Source organism: Pyxicephalus adspersus, chromosome 6 (assembly GCF_032062135.1).
Source record: "Pyxicephalus adspersus chromosome 6, UCB_Pads_2.0, whole genome shotgun sequence".
Taxonomy (NCBI): domain Eukaryota; kingdom Metazoa; phylum Chordata; class Amphibia; order Anura; family Pyxicephalidae; genus Pyxicephalus; species Pyxicephalus adspersus.
In genome coordinates, this window is record NC_092863.1 from 23272234 (window position 1) to 23297914 (window position 25681).

A 25681-nucleotide genomic window follows, 5' to 3' on the forward strand; every position below is an offset into this window, starting at 1 on the left:
TGGACCATGAAACACACTGTCTCTGGAATGGATGGGGTTATAACAGCTGATCCCGACTTGCTATTCATTATTTTTTATTTATTTATTTCTTTAGGAGACAAAATTTGGCTATGAAATTCAAAAGTTTCATACCCTCAATACCGGTAGCAGTACACACACACAACTTTAGAGTCAATTTTATACCTTTAAACTTTTGTATTACACATTTTTTATATGAATGTTTAAGTAGATAAAGATATAACACATCTTACCCAAATCTTTGTCATTAATACCCAAGTGGTTATCCAGCTCTGTGCAAACTTTTGATACCAAAGAAAGGTACTCAAGCTTCCTTAGCTCATCCAGTGCCACATCTGCCATGTTTATTTCTCAGACAAAAAGCTCTATATTATAAATAAAAAACATTATAAAAAAAAAAATATAAATAAACATACAGTCTATAACACTGTTTAGGTTAATGTTTAAATTTATTACAATGGGACATTAACAGAACTACAAGGCAGTAAAAAAAACTGTTACTAAAAGCTGGGACATCCCATGAAATCTATTCAAACCATAAGAGCTTGTTAACCGAGCACCCCATTTCAACTTCCCGTGTTCGGTGACAATTGACAGGCATTTAAATGTAATGGCATTTAAAAAGTACCTGCTATGCCCAACCTCAATTTCTTACTGGCTAAGACTGACTGAAAAGATGGATAGACAGTGAACATGCATATAATCAAAAGAAATGTGAATGGCAGCCCCAGATCGCACACCCCATACTACCCTCTCAGCCCCAGATCGCACACCCCATACTACCCTCTCAGCCCCAGATCGCACACCTCATACTGCTCTCTCCAGCCCTAGATCGCACACCCCCATACTGCTCTCTCCAGCACTAGATCGCACACCCCATACTGCCCTCTCCCGCCCCAGATCGCACACCTCATACTGTTCTCTCCAGCCCTAGATCGCACACCCCATACTGCTCTCTCCAGCCCTAGATCGCACACCCCATACTGCCCTATCCAGCACTAGATCGCACACCCCATACTGCCCTCTCCAGCCCCAGATCACACACCTCATACTGCTCTCTCCAGCCCTAGATCGCACTCCGCATACTGCTCTCTCCAGCCCCAGATCCCACACCCCATACTGCCCTATCCAGCCCTAGATCGCACTCCCCATACGACCGAAACCTGTGCTATAACACACACAATATATCCTGTGTGTCTACGTATGGGGTATTGGAAACTTCCTGTTCCATATGGCACTTTTACACTACAGGTGCGTTATACATAAAACAGTCAGTACTGTACCTGTGAGGTATTATGCAGCTATGTCTTTGCGCTCTGCTACTATAACAAGGTATAGGGCCAAAAATGTTTATTACATGAGAACTGCCACTTCGAATACACATCCGGCGGAAGAGACGCTGCGTTCCACTGCCTGGAAGTGATGTCACTATGACTAGGTTTTGCGTTCCAAGCTATTTAGAGAACCGAAAATGAGGGGCGGAGCTTGGAGCGGGTTAGAGGTATTGGGAACGTTTTAGGATTGAACTGGAACTAAAATTAAAGCGGAACTAAACCCAAAATAGTAATAAAAAACACCTAGTTTTAATCCAGCAGATATGTCTGTCCATAGGGAGGTTTCTTCATTTGGGTCCTGCGTCGTCCCCGTATCCGTCTTCAGCTAGGCGCTGGGCGCCGACATCTTCTCTCTTCTTGCATCAACCAGTCTTGCACAGTGCAGGAGCAAGATCACGTAACGTAGATGGGGAAAAAAAAGATTGCCAATCTCACTGCGCGTTTTTCTTCCATTAATGAAAGGGCTTCTGCGCAAGCAGCCAAGAGCCTTCGGGGTAATGGGAGGTACTGCAAGGGTGTTGCACTTAGATTGCAATTAAATTACTTTTAAAAAAAGGGTTGTCTACCCTTTTATGTAAAATAAAAAGTTTTTTTGAGTTTAGGTCGGCTTTAAAATAACAGCATCTCACTTATCTTTACTTCCGCAAAACACTTTGGTCATGCGCTGTTCTGAAATCCTCCTCCGTACCAACATTGAGGAAGTGCCAGTCGCTACGCCATGATTGGGTGACATAACCTTCTGAAAATGGGGGGCAAAAAACAGTGCTGATCTCAATGCGCATGGGTGAGATTGGAACTTTTTTTTTCTGAAGTTGGTTATGAACGAGCAGCCCAAAGCCTCCTGGGATACATACGTCACATATCCCAGGAATTTTTTTACTTTTTATAAAAGGGTTGTCTACCTTTTTTTGTAAAGTAAAAATTTTGGTGATAGGTCTGCTTTAAGCAGAAAAAAGAAGCATATTATGTGTGGGGGAAAAGTCAGGCTCTGAGCTCCCATTCAGTCTTGATTGCCGAGGCGATCAGGACTAAAAGGGATAGTGGGTCAAACATTGCATTCCAGGCCAAGAAATAGCTGGCTTTTGTAAGCCTGGCTCAGAAGCACAAATAGAAAAGGAGTCCACTAACAAAAGATATAGAGCTGACTTTAGAGCTGAAATTGTTAATTAGAAGATCAGATTATTCTGAGAGAAAGGAGCAGCTCCATAAAGCCGCATACACGTGCAATTATAGTCATTGGAAAGGATCTTTCAGGATCCTTTCCAAGGACTAGGCACTCCACAATGCATGAATAAGTGCTGCACATACAGCACCATTCTGCTGTATGAAGAGGAGAGGAGGAGAACAACGGAGCGGCACACTGCTGCGCGCTCTCCCCCTTCCCTTGCATTAGGATTGTTCGTCATCCATCGTCCGTGGATGTTTGTTCCGATGATGGACGGTGGGCGCTGTACACACGCCAAATTGTCATCCTATAGCCCTGAGCCGATTATTGGGCAAAAACCATTGGACAAGTGTATTAGCTTAAGAACCCTAGCTCATCTTATAACAGGACAGGTTCAGAAGTGTTGGGAGGGCTAAGGAGATCTCCAGATAAAAAGAACTGGCTGAGTGGGCCTAGAGTTGTCCCTTTCACATGGATGAATGTGAGTAGTGTGAAAAGTTCACATGAAACAGATACAAATTGAGTATTATTATTCAATATATATATCTAGGGGTGTATACCACAATTATATGTACTTGTCTCAATCCCAGACACCATTATTTTATGTTCTAAAATAAAATCTAGCCAAAGACTATTTAATCCTACTTTTAAATATCAGCCCAGTGTGATTTAATTTCTGCTATCTTAATCTCATTAGGTTTATTTTACCCCAGAACAATAATAAATACAGTATATTAGCATGTTATGCGAACACAGACATAAAGTCATAAATGTGTAAACTGTCAATAAGAAAAATAGGGAAAAGAAAAACAGAAATCTAGAAATCATGAGTTGGAAACCTGCATTGATGCATTTCATTGTGCATAACAAAAATATGTGATTCTAATATATAAAATATTAATGATTTCACTTTACCATTATATATGGAAAAATATAATTTTGTTGTTTAGACCCAGAGTATTGTTTGTTTGCAGGTGGCAGATTTTTAATCGCTTGTGGATTCACTGTATTGAACTGTATACTTTTTTTGTAATTAAAAATTATGTTGTGTGGAACCACCAATTGTAAATTGCCTGATAGGACCATCTGAACTATGACTACATCCATTTCAAATAAATGTTTAGTTTTTCAACATAGTATTGTCCTTTTTTAGGTAAATTATTTTTTCTGTGTTGCCATGTGTAACTGTACTCCTTTCTTGTGTTTGGTATTTGGAGACTGCAGGGAGTAAGAGAGAGCACATTACTGAGGAGAGGAAGCATGCATGTTGCCATTAACCTCCCTAGCGGTAACCCAGAGTGTGACTCAGGGTAGAAAAAAGTTGCTAAAAGTGGTAACCCTGAAGCACACTCGGGGTTGGAACACCTATGGAAGGTAAGTAAATACAGCTCTTACCTGATCCGCCGGGGTCCCGCGTCGTCCAGCGCCGTCCAGCGCGGCGATCTTCATCTTCTTTCTTCTTCCTGCTTCTGCATCCGAAGAGTCACCGGGGGAGTTCCCGGTGACGTCGGTGCGTGTGTATGTCCCGGCCGGGCGGGGCGGGGCGGGACGGGAAATTCAAAATCCATTTGTATTGCATTCAATACAAAATAACTGTATTGAATGCAATACATTGGATTTTTATGTGTAAAAGCAGTACATTGTTTTCAAGAACATTTATTTTACAGTATATATAATATAGTATGAGTATATGATGTATTTTTTTTTTAAATTTAAATTTTTTTTTTTTTTAAATAGATTTTTTAATTTATTCAATTTATTGTTTTTAAATGATTTTGTGTTTCAAACTTTATTATACTCATACTATTATACTGTAAAATAAATTTTCATGAAAAACAATGTACCGCTTTTAGACATATAAAAAAAAAGAAATGAACCACTAGGGAGGTTAAAACAAGAGATTGGATAATCAGTATAATAATGTTCTCTGATCTTAGTTTGTAAACTCCTGCAGTAGGAACTGCACACAGACACCATGCTTCTCTTCCTTCAGTAAGTCTCCCACTGGGAAAAACAACTGAGTTAAACTTTATTTAAACGCATTCTCAATAACAGACAGACAATATTGTCACATGACAAAGGTCCAGTATGAGAGATAAAACTGTATAGGAGCATACACAATATTACTAGGGATAAGCAAGTGAGTTTTTAAAACTCCATCTCGCGGCAAATTGGGCCGTTCTTGCTTACCGAAATTGTAAGCCAGTATGGCTGATGTAAATTCGCCAATCGAGCTCGAATTTCAAAAAAAAAAAAAATTGCCGGCTGTGTTCATCAATGAATGCTTTCCTAAGCCAATCAGAGAGCACTAGAGGTTTTGAATGGGGAGACTTGTCCCCATTTAACCTCTAGTGGCAGGGATCGCAAACTGAACTCCCAGGGCTGCAAGAATGATTGCAGCCCTGGGAATCCACTGCGATCCCGGGGCACTGGAGGTTAATTAACCTCTAGTGCCTGGGGATCGCACACAGGAGGATTCCTAGGGCTGCATGAACGAATGCAGCTCTGAGAATCCACTGTGATCCCCACTCTAGTGCCCGATGATCGCAGTGGAACTGCAGAGGAACTGTCAATAGAGTTTCTCTATTTGGAGTTAATCTGCAGTTCAATTTCCACAGTCACGTGAGTGCCTCCTATCAGCTGTGAGTGTAGGCGAACTCTCAATGGAGTTCGGGCTGTACTTATTAGCCCGGTGACTGTGGGAACTGAACTGCAGATAAACTCTCAATGAAGAAACTCAATTGAGAATTCATTCACAGTTCCACTGTGATCTAGAGGTTAACTAGAGATTAATTAACCTCTAGTGCCGGGGATCGCAAACAGGGGGATTCCCAGAGCTGCAAGACTGAATGAAGCCCTGAGTATCCACTGCAATCCCAGGGCACTAGATGTTAATTAACCCCTAATGCCAGGGTTCCTAATGATTTCCTCGATCCTCCGATGGTTTCGCGAAATCGGTTCGCTGAAAGTTTGCGGATCCATCAGGAGTTCGAGGAAACTTTTGAGAGAATGCCAGAGGCATCGCTAAATATTACATATCTTAACACCCCCTCTTGCTCTTATACTTCTGGAAAGTTATAATTTTAGTACAATCATCAATGTACACTGGTTTATACGCCAAAAATATAACTTATTCATTTTTCTAGCTTAAACTTTGTTATTGGTTTTGTCATAACATCCGCCCCCATGTCATTCATAGAACAAAACTGGGGATCTATCTAGCCCTCATTTAGAGAAGATTTAAGAAAATTATATTTGATATCAATATGTTTGCATCTTTGATGACAAACTGGATTATTTGCGAGAGCTATTGGACTTTGGTTGTCTTCAAAAATTTTAACTGGCTCAAACTGACATTTACTGTCTAACTCTTTAAGTAACTGTACAAGATAAAGACTCTCCTGTGTTGTAGCAGCCAACGCTATATATTCAGCTTCACAAGAAGACAGTGCAATTGTAGGTTGTTTCTTTGACTTCCAAGAAACACAAGTCTGGTCTTGTACATGTGGTCAAATAAATCAAACTGCCCACTATCTCCCGATACCTTTTTGCATCAACAGGATGATTATTGTCATTAAAATCCTGCTTTTGCTCATAAGGAGTCGATCTTGGTTTACAATCTGACATAATACATTTTTCAAGCATTTTTTTTATATATTTCTTCTGACTTATCCTTATATGTTTTTTAACTTCTTTCATTCAAGTTTTCCAAGATCTTTCATTTTGAACCTTATTGCAAGCATCGACTTCACATCATTAAGTATTGTTTCATTGCTAGTAGCAATGATAAGATCATCAACCCATATCAATAGTATTGCTATCTCATTTTCTGACCGTTTGATATACACACAATGGTCTACAGAATTCTGTACAAATCCCTTTGAGTATAAGTAGTCTTGTAGCATTCGATTCCAATTCATACTGTAATGCGCCTGTGCACACAAACCACAGCCACCTCCAAGAATCCTGTGTCAAGCTTTATTGGTAGTCATAAAACAAGACAGGGTTAATTACAGGTGGCACAGAGGGGTAAAGCAGAGACAGGTCAGGAACAATCTGAGGTCAGGGCAGGCAGAGTTCGAACAGAATCAGGTATCAGACCAGGTCGCTATGGTAATGACAAAACAGGTTAATATAAACCGACACAGAGAACGCACCCAAGCACACTGTACTCACAGAGGCTTATAGCGGGCAATGGTGTTCAGGACAGGTTCTCCTTAAATGGCCAGAGTGCCCAATGACCTTGCGCTACCTGGCGTTATTTGATTGGAGGATAACTGAATCCCCTGCGGCCAAACTAACTATGTCCCACCCCCCGGCAAGGCAGCCGAGTGCCACGCCCCCGGGGGGTACAGGAGGCACGCGTAGTAGCATGCGCACCTCTTCCCACAGCACCCCTGGGACAGGCCCGTCTTTGCACATCCACAATGCACATTCCATGCTGAGAACAGGACTTTCTGTAATCACGTCCCTCGGCTTACAGGGAGAGACACGCTGTGATCTCCAGGGACGCCGCTGGCTCACTGGACAGGTAAGTTCCTTACACATACCTGATTGTTTGAGACCAAACAGTGACTTGTTTAGCTTGAGAACTAACCTGACATTTGTTTCAGATTTTTTTTCAAAACCTTCTGGTTGATCCAAATAAATCTCACAATCAATTGGGGCATGTAAATAAGCTGTTTCACATCCATTTAATGTAGGACCAAGTCATATTGTACTAATATTTGTATTTGGGGAAAAGGTCTCTATGTAATCTACTCTCTTTATTTGACTGTAACCTTTTGCTGCATATCTAGCTTTGTATACTTCAGATCCATCTGCATTGTCTTTTATTGCATAGACCCATCTTCCCCCCATCGAATGTTTACCTTCTGGTAAGGTGGTCAATGTAAAAGTCTCATTCTCCCTTGGCGAATCCATGTCATCTTTCATTGCATTTAACCAAACCTGTGACTCGGGTGATTCTATGGCTTCTCTAAAATTAGTAAATTAGTAAACAGTAAATGATATTTGTCAGTATCTGATCATTACAATGTGACTCTAGTATATTAGTCATCCAGATACAGAGGGGCTTTTCTTTCTCTTTTTGGGTATCGTGGACAATGGCTATCTTGTGTCTGGCCATCATCTTTGTCCTCTTTATTTTTGACTTCAGAAACTGGACACTCATTTGTATTAGAACTAGATATGAGGTGTACAGTTCTTTGCTCATAAATATCATCATCATTATTTGACAGATCAGTCTGGGTTTGTCTTTCAATCACACTCTTTGTAATAAACTTTACTAGTCTGTGTCTTAAGACTTTACCTGTGTTTTGGTAATACACCAGGTATGGGGAGCTATTTTGGTCATATCCTACAAAATTCCCTTTGTGCACTTTGAGTCTAGCTTCTTTCTGTTATGCTGGTATGCAAAACATTCTGATCCAAAAGTTCTCATCCTTGAAAGATTAGGTTTTCTCTCTCTCAATACATTATATGGGGTTTGCCTGAAAAGACTATTAAAATACCTGTTACGAATCATAGCAGCAGTCATTACTCCATATGTCCATAACTCTTTTGGTAGTTTACTATCTATTAGCATACATCTTGCCATCTCGAAAAATGTTCTCCAGTTTCTCTCAGCAGTCCCATGACTGTAAATCTTTTGACATAAATTCAGTACTATGCATTTAATAGTCTTATAGGGCCTGTATCTGCAATGAACTTCTCTGTGGCCAACACTGTGCCACTCTTACTTTTCAAAAAGTACACAAAAACTGCAGCAGAATATTCATCAGTGATTGCAATGGCATATCTAAATCCATCCTTTGTTTTTGGGTCTATAAGGCCTGCTAAGTCAGTGTGTACTAGTTCAAGTGGGTGTTTTGCTCAGGTGTCAGACCCTCTATTTCTGTTCTGAACAAATTTTCCCTGAGTACAAATCTCACAACTCAGGTTAGACTTATCAACCTTACCCTTAATATTCATTCCTTCTACTACATTTTGTAGTTTCAAGATATAATCATAATTACAGTGACCAAGTATTTCATGCCAAGTTTGAATATCATAACAACCATGACAACTATCATTACTTTCCTCAAAAATGTTCAAATAATAAAGCCTGTTGAATATCTCGATAATGAATTTGGTACTGTTCTTTTGCACCAATTCGCTACTGTCTTGCCGGACATTCAACAGATGCACTATTCTTTGTCGCCGCTTTAACAGAGAAAATATCCTGTGGATATGTAGGGATATACAGTGCTCTTTGTAACTTTGTCTTTACTCGATTTCCCTCACTGTTGCGTCGCCTCTCTTGAGAGCTATACCAGAAGTCTTTTGCCCATCCGGCAACTCCATGTAGTGTTTCCCTGGCTTGAATGTGTCGTCAAATCTTTTAATGTCTGTAATAATATGCGATTTCGCTCCGGTATAAACCATTAGTCCCTTAGATATTAAATTATTTGACTGGCTTTCACCTATTTTGAAGACAAATGTTTGCTCTGCATCATCAGTCACATGTTTTACATTCTCCCGCGCTTTCCGCCTGCAAAATGTCTCGTGTGTGGAATTCTTGCAATAGTTGCACCACTGTGCCCTCCTTTTATCTGAGTTGCTCCGGCATGCTTTAGCACTATGGCCCTTTTGATCACAATTGTAGCAGACAAGATTAATGTCTTTCTTCCTTGCTGTTGTAACAGGGGTACTTGTTTTCATTATATTATCAGTACTTGGGCTGACTCTGTATTTTTTAGTATCTTCCAAACATCCTAACAGTGTTTTAAAATCAGAAAAAAATCATTGTTCCATCACCTTGTTTTACATGTATGGCAAAGGGTGTAAATATCTCAGGCATACCTTTTAGAATCATAGCAATCAGCAGACCATCACTCACAGTCTTTCCAGCATTTCTCAGAGCTGTAATGGCTGTTTCTGCACGTATGATATAGCCTTTGACACGCTCAGATTCAGCTTTCTGAAGTGATGTTAACTCTGTGTATATGCTAATTATTCATGGCTTACTTTTGCCAGCATAGTGATTTTTCAGAATCTTCAATGCTTTTCTTCCATCATCCACTGCTTCTCTCATAATCAGAGTTGGACCTTTGTCATCTAGGAATTGAATTACCTCAGCATAAGCTTCCTCTTGCTTATTTTTGTCCTCAAATAAGTCTGCTTCATCTAAAGGTTCATACAGGATGGTTTTTTAACATTCATCAGGCACAGGTGTCCTAAGAACTTTGTTTCCCATAGCTCATAATTCTTTTCATCTCCATCAAATAGCATTCTTTTCCATCAGTTTCCTCCTCCTCTCTTGGGCCCATAACCTGTTGCCATTATAATAAGAGATGGGATAACCGGTATAATAAAATTCTCTGATATTTTTTTGTAAACTCCTGCTTTCCATAGACAGAGTAGGAACTGCACACAGACACCATGCTTCTCTTTCTTCAGGAAGTCTCTCACTGAGAAGAACAACCAAGTTAACTTTATTTAAACACACTCTCAATAACAGACAGACAATATTGACACATGACAAAGGTCCAGTATTGGAGACAAAACTGTATAGGAGCATACACAATATTAAATATCTTAACCAGGTTTACCAGGAAAGGGTTGTGGAGGAGGAAGGTCAGTTAAATAAATGCTAAAAACACTAGGCCTGATTTATTAAAGCTCCCCAAGGCTGGAGAGGATACACTTTCATCAGTGAAGGTGGGTGATACAGCAAACCTGGAATAAATGTGGTCCAGAATTGAAAACATTTGCTAACAAATACAGCAAATCACTTTTAAGAAATCCATACCTGGTGTATTTTCTCCAGCCTTGAAGAGCTTTACTAAATCAGCCCCACTGAGCACAAGCACATCCTGACAGGAAAACAGAAATGTCACTGACAGCTATTGTTCCTGTCCATATTGCCAATGGGCACCAATACACTTTTTTTGCCCCTGGTGCCATTCTTGCACTTTGCCTTAAAATCAGAGACATTGGGATTGATTTTCTAATGGAATATAGGCTGTTCACATTGCACAGTTTTGCACTTGCGAGTTATATTGCAAGAAAAAAAATGCTTACATTTCTTTGCACGTGATTGGGTGTTCTTTGTAAAGTATCACCGTATTCTCATAAGCTTAGTGAATTATCCTTTGAAAGGTGATAGTTTACCTTGGTAATCGAACAGACTAAATTCCATAAGTAACATAGCCCTGGCTCTATAGGGACAATGTAGATCCCAGATCAGAAGTCTTTTTTGGCTGGTTTCAGGGAAAGTTATATTATTATTTAAAATGGCAGGGGGGGGGGCGGGGGGCGGCTGGGATAAAATACCAATATGAGTGGATATACAGCCCTAGGAAATATTATTATCCTCGCCTAATTATGTGTTTAGAAAAGCAAAATGTATCAAGAAGTATAGGCATCTCAGACAAGCTTACATACACATTGCTAGGGCCAGGAAAATAAAAACAAAATTGTAAATGATGTGATGCTAATGTTGTATTTTTTTGTTTTTGGCGGTAAAGGTTCGATGTCTACAAATACCACAACAGAATTATATACACACATACATACGTGAATATATGAAGCACACAGACTCATCTTTCTTTACTTACAGGCACTGGCGCCCATGCATAAATGTATAACTACACTGACACTCTACACATGCAGTTCAACAAATAAAACACTGCAAGCCCTGTACTTCCTGTCAGGATTTTGTCTTCTCTGCTACATGCTGCCTGCTCTGCCCCAACTTCCAGCCTTTTCCTCCCCATCTCCACAGTTGACCAAAACGTCTTCAGTAGCAGCTGTCTCTAGTAATTAGGATGAAAGGAGGCTTCATGAGTTCTCTACTCTGCAAAGCTGCTCCTGTTTGGTCTATGCAGTGAGGGAACCATTTGCTTTCCATTGCTGCATGGGCTTTGCAATAAAAAGTGCAATATATAGCCTAAAACCAATGCAGCCCGCAAGATTATCTTAAATAATACAATTCATACAATATATATAATTATGCCTTTGGCTGTGCAGAGTAAGAACACCAAATGTGTTCCATCAAAGACTTGTGTTTAAATGAACTAAATGGGCCTGGAGTTACCTGAATGTGTTCATGTCATTTAATTTGGACACAGCTAAATGTTATTCTACAAACTTATGAAAACTCCAGGTTGGCCTATAATATACCTGAAACATTCTAGTGAAAATGTGTTGCTGGATTGTTCCACAGTTTGCATTATAACTGTGCATCAAAGATATTACACTGACAGGAATGGCAAAAATAGAATTTGATTTCCCAAATATACATTATTTATGCAGCAAATACAAGAGATAAAAGCAATCTAGCTACTGCACCACTTGGGGGAGATAGTGCACCACACAGTCCAGCCATAATATTGTTACTGAACCTATTAAATATTTTTAACAGCATCATCAAGAAATTAAAGGAAAGTCAGATAGAAGAAAATAACAATTACCATGGAACACTTGCATTCTAAATTAGTGAATTAAGAGTGTTTCGTTGGAACTGTAGGGTGTTTACTTTTAAGTATGTTTTTGCATATTATATTTATATTAAGCCACTGGACTGTGTGTCGCATTAGCCTTGATCACTCCATTATGACAAATTTAAGAAATAATATAAGAAATAGTATAAGAAAAGTATCGTGGCTGTAATGTAATTGGGGCTTTACATAAACTTAGTATGTGATATATTTTCAAGTTGCAAGTTTTTTGAAAATGCAAGTTGCTTGACTGATAAGTTGGCTCTATGGCGTTAAAAGTCACTGTCCCAGTGTAAGTGTGCAGATCTTAAAAGCCTTACGTACATATGTCCCTGCTTGTTCAAGGTTAGAGAATTAAGAAATTATGAATAACTTTGGGCAAAATTCAAATGACATATATGATATTGATATGACAATGGACTTTGTAAAGAGCTGCATAAAATGTTAGTGCTTTATAAATACAAATACAAGTCTGACTGTAACATGAACACTAATAAGAGAAAGAGGAAAGTGTGTAAGTCTTTTATTGCTTTATAGGTATAATGTTTGCCCACCCCAGGGGTAAAATATCAAAAAAAGAAGGACAAAGAGAAAAGACTGGAGTTTTGAGTGGCTAAACTTCAAAATATATTTAGTGTGAATGCTGTTTCCCCGAATATAAGGCACTGTCTTATATTTTTTGAAATGCCAAAATATGCCCTAGGTCTTATTTTCCGGGGGATGTCTTATTTTTCCATAAAGAAGACTACAGTACACATTTATTGTTGAAAATCACTCATGATCACTCATGTGCCATTCATACTGTTATCCCCTTCTGTATTTCAATATTTTTATTGTTTTTTCCAAGGGAATAAACACAACAAGTACAACAATATTCTTATAAACAATAAGGACACTTCAGGTATACATATTCTTTTAAACAATAAACTCCTTCAGCACTACCCAACCAAAAGTAAACACTCTATCCCCTCAAACTTCAAATATACTATATATTAGAAAATCAGTGCATATAAATCAGGGATGATCCACGAATAGCAATAGCCATCCTTGGTATAGCGGTGCAAAACCCAACTTCGTGTCCCAAATATAATGTAGGATAAACAAGACATGAAAAAAAAAAAAAAAAGGCAATTATATGATACAAAACAAACAAAAAGTGACAGGACAAAAAAACAACAAGAAGAACAAACCATAAGGGAAGGGAAAAGGGGTAAGGAAGAGGAAGTGCCAACGGCAAGTGTAATCAGTTCGCCATATTCTGAACCATGATAGTATCCTTAAATAGCTATGAGTTATTGAAAGAAATCCACGGTTCCCAAATATCATCAAATTTGTTCAGCGAATTCTTTAGGGTGTGGGTGAGTCTGTCATTCACCATTATCCAATTTAACTTGGTAACAATGGGATCCAGAGGTATCGAAGACGATCTCCACGCCTTAGCCAGTGATATCCTGCGCGCCAGTAAGATTAACCTGAGCAGTTTCATCGTGGATCTAGGGAGGGTCACATCAATCTTGTTAAACAAGGCCGCCTCCACTGTGCTACAAATTTCTTGCTTTAAAATTCTAGATATCATCCGGAACACCTCATCCCAGAAAACCCTTGGAATCGGACATGACCACCAAATATGTATCATAGAACCCCTAGGAATCACAACCTCGGAAACAGTGGGGAGAATTCGATGGAAACATCTTTGCCAGTCTAGCCGGAGTAAGGTACCACCTTAGTGCCACCTTATAGTTAGCTTCTACCACAGCGGAGTTCAGCGATATCTTGGAAAGAGAGTATATCATATCCCACCACTCCTCTAATTCCCAGGAGGTGTCCAACTCAGATTCCCAGTCTAGCATATATTGTAGTTTGGTGGTGGGGGTAACTAGGGCCAGATAGATAACAGAAATTTGTCCTCTTGTTAGTTCTATGGAGGAACAGGTGCTTTCAAATGGGGAAGACCGCAAAGGTCTCGGGGCCTGTCTAATTATCGTTTTAATAAATGAGGTCAACTGTCTATAATGAAAATTTTCCGTTGAAGGAACTTCAAAGTTACTAATCAGGTGATCCCATGTGAGAATTGCGCGTATGTCTATCAGGTCTTTCACTCGTCGAAAGCCCTTGGAGATCCACCAATTAAAGTCAGCCGGGTGTTGACCCGGCGAAAAATCTGGATTATTCCAGAGTGGGGTAAGAGGTTTATGACCTGAGGATAATGTTGGGTGTCTACTGAATTTATCCCACAGCTGAATGGAATGAGACAGGGCCGGGCATTTTATTAATCCTCTCGGGCCCTTCCTACGCCACATAAGGGATTCTATAGAGCCCGGAAAGCCGTCCTGGTTCTCTATCTCAACCCATTGAGGTCGGACTCCATGCAGAGTACTCAACGACAATTGTGCCACCTGAGCCGCCACATAATAATATTTCAAGTGTGGAACTCCTAGTCCTCCCATGCGTTTAGGAGCAAATAGGGTGTCTTTCCGAATTCTGGCTTTTTTCCCTGCCCAGATAAACCTCATTACTTTAGACTGGATGAGTAATATCTCTCTCATAGGGACCTGAACGGGGAGGGTGCGGAATAAATAAAGCAATCTAGGGAGCAGGTTCATTTTGACCGCAGATATACGTCCCAACCACGAAGGAGGGGAGAGAGCCCATCGCCTGAGATCTGCGTAAAGTTTTTTAAAAAGGGGTGCGTAGTTAAGTTTGTAAAGAGTACTATATGTAGGGGTCAACTGAATGCCTAAATACTGAATAGACTCCTTACGCCAGCTGAAGTCAAATTTGTCCTGGATCCCTGTCAGCGTCCCTATGGGTATATTTATATTGAGGGCTTGGGACTTAGCATTATTCACCCGTAGGCCTGAGCATAACGAGAATTCATCTAGGAGTATCATAAGATTGGGCAACGTAGTGGTTGGGGAGGTAATAAACATCAGAATATCATCTGCAAAGAGAGCACATTTATGTTCAGTTTGACCACACATAATTCCCTTAATATTCGGGTCCATGCGTATGGCTATTGCCAGGGGTTCAATTGCCAAAGCAAACAGAAGAGGCGAGAGAGGACAACCCTGCCTGGTCCCTCTTCTAATTGTAAGTGACTTAGAAAAGAAACCCCCCAACAATATTTTCGCTTCTGGGGTGCCATAAAGCGCCAACAACAAATTAATAAAGTGAGCCCCAAAGTTCATCTTGGAAAGAACCTGAAATAAATACCCCCAGGTTAAACTGTCAAACGCCTTTTGGAGATCTAAAGCTACATACACACTTCCAATTATTATCGTTGGAAAACGAACGACGAACGTTCATGCACGATATATACGAACGATCGTATAGCACCGATCCTGCACATAGAGATAACGACACGATCGTTCGTAGATATTGTACACACAATAGATACGATCGTTTGAGCGATAGAGGAACTATGTGCACGACAGGAAAGTGAACGGACGTTCGTTCATCACGCATGCTCTGAACATGGACGATCAACGAACGACCGTACACACGAACGATGTTCAACGATCGTCGTCCAATCCGATCCGTCGGTCCGGTCGTTCGTTTCCAGCGACTTTCCTCGTTCGTCGGCGTCGTTGGTTACTTTTTTACGAACGATTTTTTGCCCAATCGATCGTTCGTCGTTCGATTGGAACGATAAAAATTGGAAGTGTGTACGCACCTTAAGGAAAGCAACATAGCTTGGCGTGGAAGGCCTCTGTCCCAGCTGGAGTTAACCACTGATATAAAATCAATAGCCCTTCTTGTTTGATCTGGTGCCTGTCTATGTTGCATAAAACCCACCTGATCTGGGTGGATATATGTCCTCAGAAAGGAGCCTAGTCGAGTCGACATAATCTTTGTCATAATTTTGAGGTCACAGTTTATTAAGGAAATGGGCCTGTAGTTAGCAATCTCTGATGCATCCTTGCCCGGTTTGGGGATCACACTAATAAATGCTCTATTGGTGTCACCCATTAAAGAGTTCCCCTCCCGTAAATAATTAAGATAACCGACCAGATGCGGTGCTAACACTGGGCTGAATGTTTTATAGTACAAGTTGGAGAAGCCATCCAGCCCAGGCGAACTGCCTAGTTTAATAACTTTGAGGGCCCCCTTCAATTCCTCAATCGTTAAAAGGACGTTCCATAATCACTTTATGTTTAGGGTGTAATTTGGGCAAATCAACCCTGTTAAGAAACTCTACAATTCCTGCACTCGATAATGACTCCTCGGAGCTGTACAATCGACCATAAAAATCTTCAAAAGCAGCCAATATTTTTTCAGGGTTATGGGAAAGTTTACCATCTTTGACCTTAATTTTGGGAAGGGCCTAGAACTTAGGCCTAGGGTTAAGTTTACTAACCAATAGACTGCCAGGTTTGTCACTCCATAAAAAAAATTTGTGAGAGGCCCAGCGTATAGACTTCTCTGCCCTAGTTGTCAGGAGCAAATTAAGTTCAGTGCGTTTTGCCTCCAGCTGGGACTTCAGTCCAGAAAGGGGGGTGGCCTTGTGCTGTTGCTGCAATCCATGATATTCTTGGAGAAAGGCATCAATCAATTTATTGTGTGCCCTTTTAGGGGATGCCCCTATCTTGATTAACACCCCCCTAATATAGGCTTTATGGGCTTCCCAGTTAATGGCTGGGGAAGTCTCGCTTGCAATATTAGTCTGAAAATAGCCAGTTAGCAGTGATTCTATTTCCCCTCTTACCATTGTATCCGACACAAAACTGTCATTAAATCTCCAGCGGAAACCGACCTGAGGCTGGCTAAAACCCGTCAGATACAGAGCTAAGGGGTCATGATCGGACCCCGGGGTTGACAAGATTCGGGCCCCAAGTACATTGGGAAGCATTTGAGACAGAACAAACCCATGGTCAATACGGGAGTATTGGTTATGAGCCGCTGAGAAATAGGTATAGTCCCTGGCCGATGGGTTCATCTCTCTCCAACAATCTATAAGGCCATATTTTCTCAACCAGAGGGAAAAACCATGACTTTTTTAGTGTAGATCTATCCAAAATATGATCCAGAGACAGATTAGAATCACCCAACAAGATAAGAGATCCCTTTACTCTGGACCATATCTCATTCAACATAGCATGGAGAAACGCCAATTGACCCTCATGGGCGCATAGTAGGATACTACCGTAATGAGCTGTGAACCCACATAACCAACCACTATCAGGAACCTACCTCCTGGGTCCCTAAAGACCTCCTGAGGAGCGAAGTTCAAACTTTTCCGAAAACACAAAAGAACCCCACATTTCTTCCTAGCCGAGTTTGCATTATAAAAAATGGGATAATTTTTATGGAAGTATCTCGGAACCGAGGTATTGGAGAAATGCGTTTCCTGCAAGGCTAAAATGTCCACCTTCAAGGAATTATAATTGTGAAAAGCCTTAGACCGTTTGATCGGGGAATTAAGGCCTTGAACATTATGGGAAAGCAGCGTTAGCTGTGCAGGAAGTGGAGGCACCTTAGGAGGCTCGGTCATCATGAGTGGGTATAGCAAATGGCATCATGTTAGCACTTCCTCTGAGGGTGAGGGGGGAAATAAGGAAACCATTGGAAAGCAAGAACAACAAAAGAAAACACACAAAAGACAAGCGACCAACCAAAAATAGACGAATAACAGTCAAACAGCGCATCAAAAAATTTTGTCGTGACTCCCCGACCCCCGGGAGTCATCAGGTCCCGGATCTCAGGGGGAAGCCTCACCTCCCGTGCACTTAGGAGCTCTAAAAAACTCAATTTCGTCAGGGAGAATCTGACCGGGGCCAAACAAATAAATAGGACCGGAATCAGAATCCCTGTCAGGTGAAGGCATGTGTAACTCCCCCAGAACCCACAACCCCCCAAGATATGTATAAGGAGACATGTGTTCCCATTCATATTAATTTGGCAAAGCAGTCAACATATCAACCCAGGGAAATCACATGCTTGATACTGGCTCGGCAGCCACTAAACAAACAGCCCAAAAAAAAAAGAAAGAAAACCCATTCTTCCTCTATGACAGTGCTAATCAAAAATGAAGCAATATACTGAAAACAACATGTTATCAATATTAGAACTGTAGCCTATTGACTACCAAGACAAAGCACCCAAACTTATGTCAGCAGTTAGAACACAAGCTTTAACTCAATTTTAGTAAAGACTCTGCAAAGTGTCTAAAAGAGGTAGTCATCAAAAAGAAAAAAATACTGTTACAGGATAGCGTCCCACAGACCATTTCAGGGCGTCTTCTGAGAGTGCTTCCCAGATGCCTTCACCTTGTTCCATAATGGGTACAAAGATGCAGCGGCTTCCTTGTCTTGCGCATGGGGAACATCCGCCTTCTGAATTAGTTCCAAGTCTTTAAGGATTTGTTCACTCTCATCAAAAGAAGAAAAAGAAAAACTCTTCCCCTGGAGTTGAAAAATCAGTCTTAAAGGGAAAGCCCACCTGTATTTATTTTTGTGATCAATCAGAACTTGTAATAGGGGTTTAGGCGCCCGCCTGCGTTGAATGGTAAATGGTGTTATATCAGAGAATATTTGTATCGGGTGACCTTCCATCTCAATATGATCCATACCCCTTGTTACTTTAAACAAGGCTTCTTTTGTAGAGAAATAATGTGGCTTGACAATAACATCTCTGGGTGGGCCATCTTGCTTAGGCGCCAATAAGGCCCTGTGCGCCCTATCAATTACAAAGTGTGACTCTGGTACGTCAGGCAAGAGATTCTGTAAGAAACGCTGCACAGCTTCTGTAACATCCTTCACCGAGGATTCAGGGAGGCCCCTAATCATAAAGTTATTCCTGCGAGACCTATTTTCCAAGTCATCCAGCTTAAGCTGGAGGTCTTCAATCCGATCATGTAAAACTGATATCTCTTTGGAATTCTGGGTAACCTGCGTCACCGTTTCATCCACTTTTTTCTCAAATATATCAATTCTATTGCCCAGGTTCTGTAAATCTTGGCGCAATTCGGATGTGATAGTCACAGTAACTTTGGACAATTCTGATTGCAATAATTGAGCCAGGCTAAGATACAATCTGTTTTCCACCAAGGGGAGGTCAGAAGGGGGTGAAGGGGCTATGGGATCCTGCGTTAGACCCCTCAAGCTGGACTCATTAGCAGGAGTTAGAACATGTGCATTTGGAGAGGATAACGCCTCTCCCTGTAAAGGCCGAGGGCCCTGCACCCCAGGCAAGGGTAGTGCAGGGGGGGGGGGGCTGCGATCTAAAGCTGCTTCTGATCACTCTGTGCCGTTCAAATTCCCCTTCTGATCACTCTGTGCCGTTCATATTCCCCTTCTGTTCACTTACCTTTTTTTCCACTGTACGGCCGGGTAACTCCGTTAGGGCAGGGATCAGCAGCGTTCTTCCTGGTTCAGAATCGCGGGGGCGCGTGTGCCGGCTTCTTAATTACAGTTTGGCTCTGCACTGCAGCCAGGAGGAGACACACACTGCATCCAGCATCGAGGAGACACACACAGGATCGGCTATCGGGGGATGGCTTTTTCACGGGTGAGTGTCTTATTTTAATTATTTTATCAAAAATCGGGGGTGGCTTATTTATTGGGGATGGCTTATAATCGGGGAAACACGGTATGCCATATGAGTAAGGTGATACAATATTTACAATGATGATATATTAAACAGATAATATAAGGTTGGCTTCCCTGTGCTAAGACACAAAGGAGAATACCAGGTTTCCTAAACAAAAGTCACCTGAATAAATATTATTCATAAAAATGATATTTGTCTCAAATTCGGCGCGTTTCGCCCATCGGGCTTCCTCGGGGAACATGTAGAGACTTTTTTAAACGACTGTATAATAAAGTAAAGTAAAAGTGGATGTTTAAACAATCACATATAATATACAAGATTTAAAAATACATAATCTTATAATAATACAATATATTATATATTCACAACTACCAATACTTAAAAAATATAATGAATATTAGTGGTGATAGACACTTTTGTTGGATGGGTGGCTTCATATATAATAATAATATATCTAAATCATATGTTATAATTTGAATTCATCTCCAACCAACCATTCCTCATTAGAATCTATAATACTCTGACCATTATTAGTTACCACTTTCACACCTTCTTTTCCTGATTAGTGTTTAATTAAACAAGACTATCCTATTTCTAATATTTAAACCTGATTGTCTTTTAGAGTAAATTTGAAACTAATTCAGATCTTAGGGAATTCATGAACACTACTAATGAACCATCATATTGTAAGTCTTTTTGATTCTCTATTAAAATATGTTTGGTTGCCTGTATTACCTGCTTATTAGACTAATTTGTACGTACCCTAAATTTGGCTTTGTACTTCTTAAGGTATTATACCTATCTATCACCACCAATATTCATTACATTTTTTAAGTATTGGTAATTGTAAATATATCATCAATCAATATTATAACATTATGTATTTTCTAATCTTGTATATTATGTGATTGCTTAAACAATTTTACTTTGCTTTATTATACAGTCATTTCAAAAGCCTCTACATGTTACCAGAGGAAGCCCAGTGGGCGAAACGCGGGGAAATTGAGACAACTATCATTCCTATGAATAATCCTTAGTCAAGTGACTTTTGTTTAGTAAACCTGGCATTCTCCTTTGTGTCTATAACTGCCATTGAAACACATGGACCTAAAAGATTCCTCACCTGGGAATGTTTCAGTGAATGTCAATTCACTGCTTCATAAGCAGACCCCCTAGATAAACTTTTAATCCAGGAAGATTTAATGCAAGATATAAACAAATTAAAGCCAAATCCAGCTACCACTAATAAAATAGTAACTGCTTTATAGAAGTTTGTTTCCCTTTTGGAAAGGATGAATTAAAATATATAATAATAAAAAGTAACCAGGTAAGTTTTATGGTTCTTCCCCACTTGTGTAACTGAATTTTGTTGAAATTGGCTTGAATGTAAATGTGGAAAAAATATAAATAAAAGCATGTGATTTGTTAAATATCTTTCAATAGCATTAGGTACCAAAGTCTAACATGTTCAGTTCTGATTATTGGGGTTAAGCTATTTATCAGTAATCAAGAGTGAATTTAATGTTTTATATTTTTTAGTTGACTTTGCAACTGATCATTTCGCCCAGATTTCTAGTTGTTGTTGACCCTAATGCAAACATCCAAGCACAAGTGCTGATCCCAGTGCAGGATGGCTTCAGTTTTACCAGTGAAGGTAAAGTCCCGTACAGACATTACATTACGCTCACTAGAAGAGATCTTTTGTGATCATTTTCAGTGGCTGATGAAGAAACAAATGATATACACAGTGCCATTTAGTTCTGTGGACAGAGAAGCTCAGAGGACAAGCAAGTGGCACCCAGCTGTACTCTTCTCTTTCAAAGTATAGCAGCTTTTTCTGAATTGGTCATTCATCAATGCCCAGGGGCAGATTGGTGGACAATGTCAGGGGACTGTTGTACACACAAGTCTGTATTTAAATAGATTACTATTTTGGACAAAAAACTAGATAACACTTTTGGACTGAATAAAAATGCTAGTGATAGTCGAAGGCTAATTGTTCTCCACGCCACCCAAGAGAATACAGCCTGCATAGCAATCAAGACAAGCCTTTATACTCACCCCCTACAGTGCCCCCGGGAACTGGACAGTGTCGATGGGGACCCGCACACAGTACCAAAGGAAGCGTGCCAGCTATTCTATTGTCCATTGTGGACCTACCTTCTACAATCATAGCACTGATCCAGGAGCTACCAGTTGATAGGCTGGAGATGGACTGTATTCATAAAGCACTAGCAAAGCGACAAGTGAATGGGTCACCGCATGACATCATTGTTGCTTTTCACTACCACCTAACCAAAGAGCGACTCATGCGGGCAGTCAGGGGGAAAGCCAACTTACAGTTCCAGGGCCACGACTAGCAGGTATTCACAGACCTGGCACCTTCCACCATCCAGAATAGGCGAGAACCTAAACTGCGGTTATCCATTTTGCAGCATACCCTACAGATGGGGTTTCCTGTTCAAGCTGATCTTTACCTATAAGGAGGAGCAAAATGTTATCACCACTCCAGAGGAAGCAGAGGGGTGCCTTCAGGACATAGGTCTATCCATGCTTACTGATTCACTTGTGAGTAAGTCTATATATAGTGGGCCAAGATCTAAAATGCCATTCAAACCTGCAAAAACACCCTGAAGGGATGGAAAAGCAAGAAAATGTTTGGCACTGGAAGTTTGATATACTAGTACTATTTGATTTGTGTAAACAACTAAATCATGCATACACTCCAGTATTTATGAGCATTACGTTAAGCAACAACACAACATTTGTTCATTCCTAGGAGTGCGAAACCCTGCTTGTGAGCTTGGCAATCAATGTGGTTTGATGTTGTGCTTGGCAACCTGGACCTCCTTCCTTTACTATCAGGTGTGTTAGAATGAGTATGCAACTACGCTGGACAACTAATTGACAACCAGTTTGGACAGCAAGTAGAAGTGTGTTTGTATACAATAGTGCTAAGGTCAGGCAGCACAGCACAATGACAACAAACCTATAACACTACCACTAATGAACAGAGGAGTTGTGTGGGGGCAAATCAACATGAGTACAAATTTCAGACTATTAAAAAAAAAGAAATAAAATCATGACAATATATTTGGAAAAGGACTATGTACATAATACATTCAAATACCAATATGTGACAATGGGACAAAGGCAACGAGGGGGGGTCAATATGTGACAATGGGACAAAGGCAACGAGGGGGGTCAAATGTCTGCATGGAAACCATGCAGACATTTGTACTCAATACTTGTGACAACATATTGCTGAAGAATTGCTAAACAACAGAAACTGGCATTACAAACCAGGCACAAAAACATTGCAGCAACAAATGAAACTAACAATCATGAGGATTAGAAAAAATCACATCAATGCATACCATCCAAGCAAACTTACTTGATTAACCGCCACTCTAAAAAGTAGCACTTACACAAAAAAACATCACGCATTAAAGATTCATACTGACCTGTAAAGTGGACTGGAGATGCGCAAAGAACAGGGCGCAGGTGTGCGCTAATCAATTGCTATCATCTCACCATTGAGGTTAACATCTACTCCTGAATCGCGCAGCTTAAAATTAATCGCCTTAATTGGCGTATTCGAGATCTTTGCTCATCTTTGTAGGAAACCGGCAGGCGAGTTCACTAGAACTCGGGCCCGACTCGTGGTAATAGAGCTTGCTGACCGGCGCGTGCGTACGCACATTTCATTGATGAATCAGGGATTATATGTCTACAAGAGACACATTTCTCCATAAACTCATACCCTAAATATTTCAGTTCCCACTATTCACATCTATACACGGCCAACGGGCCAACCAAACAAAAAGGAGACTTAATTGGTATTAACTGTAATCTACTGTCCCCCAAAAATTTGAAGGAATACCATGCTCGGCTGTGCAATCTTTATGCCAACAGTGATACCACAATGCCAGAACACATACAAATGTTTCTGTCCTTCAACTACCATCTATCCAAGAAAAGGTGCTAACAAGATGGAAGCACAAATCCCACCTGAGGAGATAGTGAGAGCCATACGCAATTTAAAAATAAATAAGCGCCCTGGGCCAGACGGCTTTACAGCCTCCTATTACAAATAATTTGTCCATATCTTAGCCCCCCCCCTGGCCAATTTTTTCAACCAGCTGCTGAAAGGGGATCAAATAGGAGCTGACACTCTTACTGCAAGCATTTGAATGTTACCTAAACCCAATGCAGACCATATGTCAACGGGCAAATTACCGCCCGATTTATTTGCCCAATTTAGATGTCAAGTAGTTAGCAACAATCCTGGTGTGGAGGCCTAAAATAGGCATAACTTCACTGATTTGAAAAGACAAGGTGGACTTGCCACAGCGACAAACAGGTGATAATATAAGGCACATCCTCCACCTCCTGACACATCTGTCCCACCAGCGTAAAACACATGCAATGTTTCTTTAATTGGATATCACAAAGAATTTTGACACTATCGTGGCCATACCAATATTCTCTGTTACAACACTGTGGATTTTGTCCACATTTTCACCAAGGGCATCTGCCCAATATGCAAGGTACCGCTTGGTACTTTTCCCTATTTTAAGGGGGACCTAGCAGGGATGTTTATTGTCCCCATTCCTCTTCGGCCTGGCCATTGAGCCATTAGCGATAAATATCAGGAATTGCCTGGATGTGAAAGGCATAGAAGCAGTGTTATTTCACCATAAATTATCATTGTTTGCAGATAATGTCATAATGTTTGTTACTACCTCTGTGATATCGCTGCCAAATTTGTCTACCATTTTGGACTCATTTGCAAAAGTAACTGGGCTGTGCATCAACCACAGTAAATATATCCCTGCCTGATCCCCTTGAACATCAATTGAAGGATCATTTCCCATACCATTGGGAGCCACATTGTCTGCCTTACCCGGGGGTACACCTATCTGCCATGTATGACTCGGGATGTACACAGCAAATTATACCTCTCTGCTATGTACAACGATCGCCACTTTGGAAATGTGGAAAAAAAATCAAATCTCCTGGTTTGGCAGGATTGTGGGTTGCAAAATGACAGCGTTGCCAAGGCTACTTTATCCTTTCTGGGTACTCCTTGTAGCAGTTGCACCTTCTTTAATAGATGCCCTGCAGAAAGTTTTCTTTTTTTAATTTGTATGGGGAAACTCCAGGCTAAGAGTTGCGAAAAGAATTTTATACTGGTTGAAACCACAAGGCGGGCTAGCAGTCCCAAACATAAGGCAGTACTACCAGGTGGCACAACCAGCCCTTCTATCAGCATACTATGCAGGAGAAAGAATGCCGCTATGGGTGGACATTGAAGCGTCAGCCTATAACAATAGACACACTATTATGGACCCCCACTGTGCTGCGGGGACAGATCCAAAACCCTATTCTGAAACATGCCCTCTGGGTTTGGGACGGGGCGAAAAGGACAGGTGTACTGCTCTCCCCGCATACCCCAATGGCAGCTCTGACCAACAACTCGGTTTATTAGACCAGGGTTTGACAAGGCTGCCAGCTTTGTGTGGTGGCTCCCTAAGGGACTCCACACAATCCAAAGCATGACATAATTGAATGAGGTACGTTCTTGGTCCTCGCTGAAGGACAATTAAGAAATACCAGCTTCGGAAACATTCTGTTGTTTACAAATTCACCACTATATTGCCGAAACCCTGAAGCATACTAAAACCCCTTTGTGAGCCACGGCCTTTGAGCTGATATGTGATCGACACCCGTTGGGCAAATGGTATCATGGGTATACCTGACACTGATATCCACCGGATATACACAATCTCTGCCACACACTTCTAGGTGGGAGTCCGATATAGGCAGCTTGCTAGACGAGGCCCAAAGGCAACAATTTTGGGATATGGCGGCTCATGTCGGACCTATACTTTCAAGGCTGTGGCGCGGTTGGCACCAAGTTACACATCTTGTGACAATGCCCCAGGATCAAACTATTTTGGACAGGGGTCTATCAGATGGTATACAATATACTAAACAGGGGCATTAAAAAAGCCCCGTTTGAAGCGTTACTGCTTTTATGCACCCAAAACTGTACCCATCACCACTCAAATTGCTGACCAACATCTCTACAGCTGCTAAACAAATGTTGGCATCTGGCATGGTGGTCAGGT

General features: G+C 40.8%; 1 protein-coding gene across 1 annotated transcript in view; it reads right to left on the minus strand.

Moving 5' to 3' along the window:
- The window catches only part of DHX8 (DEAH-box helicase 8), a 29004-nt gene extending 27489 nt beyond the window's left edge, over positions 1 to 1515 (minus strand). Inside the window, exons 1-2 of the mRNA XM_072414928.1 lie at positions 1302 to 1515; positions 252 to 383 (exon numbers count right to left, since the gene is read on the minus strand). Coding sequence (XP_072271029.1) covers positions 252 to 360 — 109 coding nt within the window. The 5' untranslated portion in view covers positions 361 to 383; positions 1302 to 1515. The remainder of the gene's footprint in view (positions 1 to 251; positions 384 to 1301) is intronic.
- Between the last annotated feature and the right edge of the window lie 24166 nt (positions 1516 to 25681).